This window comes from Microplitis demolitor, chromosome 10 (genome assembly GCF_026212275.2).
Source record: "Microplitis demolitor isolate Queensland-Clemson2020A chromosome 10, iyMicDemo2.1a, whole genome shotgun sequence".
In the NCBI taxonomy this organism is placed as follows: Eukaryota; Metazoa; Arthropoda; class Insecta; order Hymenoptera; family Braconidae; genus Microplitis; species Microplitis demolitor.
Window position 1 is genome coordinate 6,736,051 of NC_068554.1, and position 9,588 is coordinate 6,745,638.

The 9,588-nt window shown below is 31.1% G+C and overlaps 1 protein-coding gene across 1 annotated transcript; it reads left to right on the forward strand.

Annotated features, from left to right (window-relative positions):
• The first annotated feature begins 6,204 nt into the window (after positions 1-6,204).
• On the forward strand, positions 6,205-8,503 carry LOC103570485 (achaete-scute complex protein T3). The gene is made up of 2 exons (XM_008548250.2): positions 6,205-7,306; positions 8,076-8,503. The coding sequence occupies exon 1, from the start codon at positions 6,441-6,443 to the stop codon at positions 7,293-7,295; it is 855 nt and encodes a 284-aa protein (XP_008546472.1). The 5' UTR covers positions 6,205-6,440; the 3' UTR covers positions 7,296-7,306; positions 8,076-8,503.
• Positions 8,504-9,588: the final 1,085 nt, after the last annotated feature.

A 9,588-nucleotide genomic window follows, 5' to 3' on the forward strand; every position in this document is an offset into this window, starting at 1 on the left:
AAAAATTGGATTTAAAATTAAAGCCGAAATTGGTTCACGATCAATGGAAATTAAGTCTGATAGCCGTAGCAAACGTATCATCACCCGTACGAGCTGTATTTATACATACACGTGATTCGGTAATTACCTATATATGCATATATTTATATCGTATGTATATATATAAGCTCGTGCATTAAAGCAGGTTTTCAGGACGAGTACAAGAGAAAACGAATAATCAGAAAAATTTTAAACCCATAGTACTTATATTTTTTTTCATTAAATAAATATGCCATTGTGTCGTTTAATTTATAGCTAAAAAAAATTCAACAGTATATATAATACATATACTTACTAATTATCAAAATGTCATGTAACCTATTTCAAAAAACGTTTAATTAAGCATATGTGAATATTTGTCATATTTATTTAATTATTTTAATAACCATACAATACACATCCTTGTACAAATACAAAACATTTTAATTCAAGGACGTTCAGTACATCGAGTTGAATTTTTTTTTTATATTAATGTGTCTAATTAACAAATGTCTATAATTTTTAAAAAATTGCTAACATTTCAATTTTAATTGCCACAAAAAAAAACAATTGTTTTTTTTTAATCTTTAAATTTTGTAATTAATTAACTAATTAAGATAACTCGTATGAAAAAACATATGGTTAAAATATATAAAATTATATATGATTGCAACAGAAAAATATATGATATATTATATTGTATATTATAAAAAATCATACAGAGATTTTGGCCGATTTAATATAAAATTATATACAGTAACCCATACAAAGTTTGGAAACCGGCCCATTAATGGCGCTCGACTATCGGCCGATTAATGGCAGCCGGCAATCAGCCAAGCATGCTAATGAATTTAATTAAAAAAATAATTTTTTTGTATTAACCTAATATAATTCATGATCATTAACGTTTGAACTATTTAAGTAGGGTAAATGATGTGAAAAAAACTCGGTGAAAATTCTGCTGGGTTCTGGGCGCGAACTGCCGTCCTTCTGATAACTGGCTCCGAACGATGGCTACTGGACGAAACTGCTAATGTTGAATTGAATTTTGAATGATCTAGATATTCATTCTACTACAACCATTCGATTTTATAAAACATAAAGAGCAATTTAATTAATATTTTCGATTATTTAGAAAAAAAATAAGAATTTCGTACTATTTTATTATAATTACATAATTTTTAAAAATAAAACTTATTAAATTAAATTGATTATTTATCAAGAGCCCGGTTGAAATATCTTGCTCTACCACCACTATTAAAAATGACATTTATTATAAAAATGTATGTATTATTTTTTTATTAAATTAATTGTCATAAATAAAGTTATAAAATTGCGATTGTTGGTTGCAAATAATAACGAACTAAAAAATATTTTAATTGTTAGTTATAAATAACTTTAATTGGAAAATTAAAATATATTATTGATTAAAAATTAGTTTAAATAAAAAAAAAAATAATTATTAATTACAGAAAACTATAATAATAAGTTATTTGTATAATTAATAATTGATTAGTAGATTTTTTTATTTGACAAAGTCATGGACCACTGATTCACTATCAGTATCCCAACGTTGCGAAACGATAATCGGCCAGTCATAAGTTGCCATTCATCGGCCAGCCATCGGCAGCGTCGTTTAAAAAATTAAACGACTGCTGGTAACCATGCTTGGGCCATCACTAATTGCCAAAGCTTGGCCGAGTGACGGCAGTCAGGCATCGGCCGATCTACGGCGACTTTGTATGGGAATAAGTATATGTATTCCATATATGCAACTTATATATTTTTATATTAAGCTATACATTCACCTTATAATATATTGTATTGATATATTTCCTTTTGTATTCAAAAAATATAAAATTTTTATATGAAATGATATGTATGGTAGCATGTAATTTATAATATATATGGCACCATATATTTTCTTTGTTATATTTAAGAATATATTTTATTCGGGGTATATGTATGTATATGGTTATATATATTTGCATGAATATATGTTTTTATATATGATCAGAATATAATTTTCGTACATAATAGAAATATATATTTTTATGTGCGATAAAAATGTAGTTTTCGTATATGACGAATATATATTTTAATAATATAAAAAAAAGTATATCAGAAAATATAGTTAAATTCGTCACATATATTTTTTGATATTTATCATATATTTTGATCATATATGTTATTTTTAAAAATCAAATTTTCAGTTTGTCATATTTTTTATTAAAATAATATTTGCGATAAAATTTTAAAAAACGACCATTTAAAAAAAAAAATTTAATAATAATAATTCATAACTTATTGAGGAATTAATTAAAAATTTTATTTAAAAGACAAGATTTTTGGGAATAGTTAAATTTTTTATCGATCAATTTCCTACGGTCAATTTTTGAGATAAAATTACAAAATGTCACCGATATTATTTCTTACAAAATTTCGATTGTCATAAATTCCAATTAAAGATAGAAAGAAATATATGTCAGAGAATATTATATAAAATCCAAAATATTAAAATGAAAATCACATATCAAGATATATAAAGTATGGATGATAATCAGAAGAGAAATGGATCTATAAAGCTCCCAGGAGAGTGGATTGAGTAGACCCTCGTTCATCCAAATGATCGACTGACGTTCGACTGGCAAAACCACCCCATTAAGATTCTAATCTCGGTGATCACGAGTCGGTAACTTTGCTCGAGAACTCGATACGAGACTATCCTATCGATTCGCGGCGTATTTGGACACGTGGCCCGCGGCTAGTGCGTGCGAGTTAGCCTCCTTATTCCTACCTCACATTATATCTTCTTTTTTTTTTTTAAACCAAAAGAAATCACCAGCCAAAAATAAAAATATACTTTTCTGCTACCTATATATACATATATATATTTTAAAACAGGAGTCTTGAGATCTATAGATCGAAAATCACTGCATCGCTCATCTCACCACGGCGGTAATTAATTTTGTGATAATTACCGGTCCAACAGTAATAATTTTTTTTAAAAATATCATTTATTTCTCTTATACTCCGAAATAAATTCCGATGGGAATGCAATTAAGCGGGTATTAATTGAGGAGTCAATGAGGAAGAACGTTCGATTATTAATGATCTACATGAACAGTTATAAATGAAAGTATACCCTCGATAAATATATATATTTTAAAAATACATATATATTTTCTTATCTTTTTTTTTCTTTTTTCTTCAAAAATTCTTTTTTTTTATAGTTTATTTATTTAAGAGAAAAAAGAGATTTGGGTATTTCCTAGTAAAATATAAAGTTCATAGTAAAGTAAGAATTTAACTTGATCTTAAAGAGGATTAAGTTCTGGAGGTTTCGTATTAGCGAAAGACGACACCCCATCGTGTCTAACTTACTAGCAACTAGTAATTTAGGGTTGTATCTTATCTAGTCTTAACTAATTACTAAAAATTACAAAATTTAATTTTATTTATTTAGTTTTTTTTTTTTTTAACGTCAAAAAGTCAACTTATGAACTAATAGAGATAAAATTTCATAGTTTTAATTGTAATAAATTTTTTACTAAGGTAAAAGCCTCTATACCCGCTCACTTTTCATTGGAGTGAGATTAAATCACTCAACATAAATTAATAAATAAAATGAAAAACCATTTTTTTTTATAGTTATTTTTAGAAGTTTTGAGTATTTGAATAAAATTTAAGTTTGAAGAATAATGTTGATAATTAATTATTATTAATTTCTTCAATAAGGTCCTTGAGTGTACCCATAGTCGCTCATTAAAAGTTGTCATGTATCATTACTCGATCAACACATGGCCTGATAGTCGCTCAAAGACAATATCAATTGAACTATGATAAGTTTATTGATTTGGAAAATAATTTATAAAATATATTACTTTATTCTTTCATAATATAAAATTTCATGAATTTTAAAAATATATTTAATAAGATATAGTTATAACAATTCTTAAAAAATTTGACGTAACGTAAATTTAATCTAATGAATGAACGTTAAAGTAAAAAATACCCGGCTATGCGCGATTTTGAAAACAGTCACTTAATTTAAATTTATAATCTATTATAAAATAATTTGATACATAATATTTTAATATATTTAGATTCACAAATAATTATTTATCAATAATAATTTTTTTAGTTGAAGTTTTTTTTATAAAAATTATAAAAACGCATTCAACAGTTAAAGTGAGCGGCTAATGGTCCTGAGCGGGTATAGGGGCTTTTACCTTAATAGTTTGCAAGATATAAAATTCTGAAAATCAAAATTTTTTCCAACTGAAATTTAAAAAAAAAATTGATTGATGAAAAAAAATCTAGTACCATAAATTTGACGACAAAAACTTGACAAAATTTACAATTTTGTCAAAAGCGTGCACTTGTAGCATGAAAAGCATTTTTTCTTCTTGCGGCGCGACAAATTTTTCGACCGCAAAAGCAGGTACTGCCATTATTATCCTCGATCCTCAAGAGCTTCGTCTCATGCAGCCCAGTAGTCTCATTGTTAGTTACACCCAAAGGATATCCAGAAATTTTTTCTTGGCATAAAATGTTTTTTCCACGGGGGTGTCTGTGTTTCTTGTGTCAAAAAATTTAAACCCAAGTGTTATGTTGAAAACATTTAGTTGGACGTACGTCGAATGGCGGCGACTGATAAAACGCCGACCATGTCGTTACGCGGTGTCTGGACCTCGAGGAATCGGTTGACATCAGGATCTTTAAAATAAATTATCACCATTAAAAAAAATCCCACACTCTTGACGCTAAAAGACCGCGAGCAAGAGTGAGATGAAGCGAAAAATCCAACGAGACAATCCTTTAGCTTCAGCAACTCCGTTACCTGTGTTAGCTTCACTTTTGTTGTTCCCTTTTGTCTCGTCAAGTATCCGATTTATTGCTACCACTAACCAGCGGTGTCTTTGCCACTTGATTCTTTACTTTATACAAAACTAAAACTTTTATTTATAAAAATCGTTAAATAAAAAATTTTTCCTTTTTTTTTTTGTTGCCTACATTTGAATTTAAAAAAAAGGAGGGAAATGATTGATTTTATTTAAATAAATAAAAATTAATTGATATACTTTCACATGCATTGACGACCTACGCAATGAGAGCACTCGAGTTGTGCTGGATAGTGAAGAAGACAGGGCATACCTGTTCTGATGGAGGATATTTCATCAGACAAGAGCATGGTTTGGGTGTTTGTTGCTCTCTACTGAGATCAGGCAGCTCACATGGACGAGAAGAGTCTGAATAGTCCGGGGTACGGGAGCTGGAAAAGAGTGTGTGGTGTAAGAAGTAAGAAGTAAGGAGTAAAAAGTAAGAAGTGGATGAGTAGAGCGCGAGCCGAGTATACAACATACAACATATATCCAAGATGCACGGTGGATCGCACGCGATGCGCCCCGAGGCCAAGACAGAGTGGGGGAAGATGGCTGTGGTACGGCGCGCGCCAGGATCTGAGGAAGGGAGAGGCTCGCGTCTTGCAGCTTCCCCTCACACACGCGTTCCATCACCCCCTTCCGATCGTGTGTTACCTCTGCTCCATTCGTATACTTGTTGCTTCTTATTCTTATATTTCATCTTTCATCTTTCATCTTACTCTTACTTGAACTGAAAGCATCTGGCTGCTGCTCTCGCCGCCACTTAAAGTATCAAAAAAAAATTTTGGCTCCATTTTACCCGTTAAAATTTTTTTTCTCTACATGTCAACTATTTTTGCTGGTAGAGATGATCTATATGTTTATTCAGTCGCATTTTTGTTAAAAAAAAAAAAAATTATTGCTGATAAAAATTAATTTCAAGGCTGGATTAAATTTTTTTTTTTTTTATTGTAAAAAAAATATTGAGGTGGAAATAAAAATAATCCAAGGAATTTTTAAGGAATAGTGAAGAATGTATGGTAGTTAAATAAAAAGGGATTTATCACGATTGTAAAAGATGAAAATCTCGGTGCCCTGAGACTGGGCGATCAGAGTACGAGAGGGGAGATCCCTAAGAGTAAGAATCCTCGGACAGTAGGTAAAGTGGGAGGCAAGTTTTCGTACTGCTTCGTCCGAAGGTCCTGGTGGGGGTACTGTAGGGCCTGATGAGACGGGGCCTGACAGTGGGGATGCGGCGCGTGCCCGTACAACCTATATAAGCCACTCGTACCCTCTTCGGCAGACATTTCGGGAGCCACAATCGTAGTGTACGCATCGAGGGTGCACAGCCAGTACTCGGTTCTCGATCTATACGTGATTTAAAGTTTACATTTTTTCCTATTTATTTACTTTACTTACGATTACGAATAACGATAACAGTATTTGTAAACAAGCTTACTTTAAGCTCAGTTAAATTATTTATAAAATAAAATAAAATAAAATAAACGAAAGTGCGAATCGCTCGTTAGCGTAAAGGACTTGGTGTTACTTTGTGATATGACATTAGTGGGAACAAACGACGAAAACGCATTGCCCATAATGTTGAGCGTACAACAGCATCATCACCAGCAGCATCAGCTTCATCATCAACAACATCAACATCAACATCAGCACAATAACAACAACACCAGCTTGACATCAAACAACGTGAACATACAGAGTCACAGGAGTAACGTGATTGTGTCGACTGGAGGATTGTCAAACGATTTGAAGATGCAATCAGGTTGCAAACGTACCAAGATGTATCAGACAACCCCTTATGGCACAGTTCCGCACCAGCCGGCATCAGTGGCACGTAGGAATGCACGTGAGAGGAACCGTGTGAAGCAGGTGAACAACGGATTCGCGACTCTGCGTCAACACATTCCTCAGAGTGTTGCTCAAGCACTTGGTGGCAACACTGCTGGCACACATGGGGGATCAAGAGCTGGAAGCAAGAAGTTGTCTAAAGTTGAGACTCTCAGGATGGCGGTGGAGTACATTCGTAGTCTTCAGCGTTTGCTGGATGACCATGAGGGTTCTGACATAACAAGTGCTCCCTCGACATCACCTTCTCCTTCAACATGTGGATCGCGAGTTGAACTCCATGCAAGTGACTTGCACTCGGAGTTGCACCAGCAGCACTTGAGGCAAAACAATCCCAGTCCGTCGTCCTTCATTCTGCCTTGCTCAGAGGCCTCCAGTTCGCCGACCCCGAGCTTTGTGTCCGAAACCTCGTCCTCTGGAAGTCAAGGTTACGGTGCATTCACTACACTCTATGCACCTCCGTCTGACAGTTACATCAACTACGAACCCATGAGTCCTGACGAAGAGCTGCTTGATGTAATATCGAGGTGGCAAGAAAATCAATGAAATTCATTGAGGTTAGTATTCATTTATTGATTTATTTATAAATAATTACATTGACATTTTTAAATTTTAAATAATCAGTGACCTTGGAATCCTACCAGACCCCTCACTCAAAAAATGTCCCTGTGTCCCATTCAAATCACAGACTCCATTCAAAATAACTCACGTACACGACTCTATTGTTCACCAGCTTTTTGGGTCTTCCCTCGTACTCAGTATTTTTTTTTTTCCATTAACACTGACTTTACATTGACTGAAAAAAAATAATTGCATAACATGAAAATTTTTTTTCACATAAAATTCATTTTTAAAAATTTTAAAAAGTCTGATAAATGAGTAGTAATTTTTAAACTTACAAATTTTGGTTTGAATGAACATGAACTTTTTATATATATATATATATGACAATTTAGTCTCGCGCGGTGCGTTTAACCTGAATGGTTCTTTCAGGATATACCAGTCGTTCCCTCCCTTCTTTGTCGGTTTTTGAACCGGTACACTATTGCTTCTCTTTTTCTATGCTTATATGCACAACACGACTCAACATATATGCACACACACACACGTACTTTGGTTCCATGACATCGAAAACGAGAAAAAAAGATCCCGTAAAAATTCTAAAGTAGTCCCTTGTCGAAACCGCCCTTACCTGAAAATCATCCCCGTTTTTTTTCTCATACCTGCATGCCAAGAAAAATTTTTAAAAATCTCGAAAATAAATACTCATCATATATTTTATTTGAGAATTTTAAATATTAATGAAAAAATTTTTTTTTGTTACAGAAATACTGATTTTTAATTTTATGGGACGTGCAAGTGGACTGAAAATAATAAATAAGGAATCGGTGGTTTTTGCCATCAGCTGTGATCTAGTCAATACTCTCTTTCTTGTACAACTTGGAAACTCCCGAAAAAAAATTTCGCTGTATCTTCTTATAAATATTGGAGCTCGCGTTTTTTAAAATTTAAAAACAAGCGAATACAAAATGTGTAAATAATTATTTTTTAAAGTACTTGTATATTGTTATTATTAAGAAAATATTTTATACGACGAATTTTGATAGAAAAATATAGATAGTAGAAGCAATATGTTCGATTAGAACATGCATTGAAAAGTGCTCAGTTGAAAATTTATGATAAAAAATTATTTATAAACAAGTATGTAAAAAAAAAAGAAAAAAGAGAAATGAGAAGAGTTGTAAAAATGATTTTATAAATAATGTGCCTTAATATTTTGTAAATATTCGAATATTTTAAATGTTAAAATATATGACATAATTTTATTATTAAATATAATGATAAATTTTAATTGTTAAATTATTTTTGAGTTCCTTTCCTTGTAGTCGTAAATTTTAAGTCTTTATGAAAATAGTTTAAGTACTCGGTTAAGTACAAAAGTGGTTACCTGAAATATTTAAATGAGTATTGAGTTGATTTATAATCAAGATAAATTATTTTAAAAATTTACGTGCAAATGACAAAGTGTAAAATTAAATTACTTGGGTTTGGGATAGATATTTATAACTACTGGGGAATTAGTTCCGAGCTTTAGTATTCTTAAGTTTAAAGATGAGTAAAGACTATAAGAACTCTTGAAATTTTTCGAGGTTTTGTGAAGACATACTCTGGCAATTATAGCCTAAGGGTCTCGGGTTTATAATACCCAAATATCCATAAACTTGGGATAGGAGTAGAGGGAATGGTTAGCCGTAGGGATAAGGGCGGGTTGCTCGTACTTGGTACCGGATATTATAGAACTCAGTCAGGTATACGAAATTTTTTTTTTTGCCAAGTATATATATATATAAGTATGAACAGACCTGTCCGATGTACGTACAGTACATGGCATTTATAAATTTTACGAACCCTTATTGTTCTACCGTTCAAGTACTTAAATTTATGCATTACGATTATTGGTGATTCGGTTACCATTTTACAAAATACGTTTAATTTTAAATTTTAACTGGAAATTTTATAATTTTTCATGCTATTGGGTCCTTAAAATTCTTTGATGCATTTTTTGGTTCAGTGAACAAATAAAAAAAAATATTTTAGTATTTAAAATTTTTTATTGATAAAAAAAATCAGAAAATTGCGAAAATAAAATGTGAATTTTTTTTTATTGTGAAAAAAATTTTAAATTTTTTCATTCAAAATTATTTCTTTAAACAGTCATTAGAATTAGAAAATTATTAATAAATAATTTGATGACGAGTTTAAAAATTAAATGATCTAATTTTAAATATTTTTGACTTGAAATTTTTTAAATTTACACTAGAAATAATTTTGAAAATTT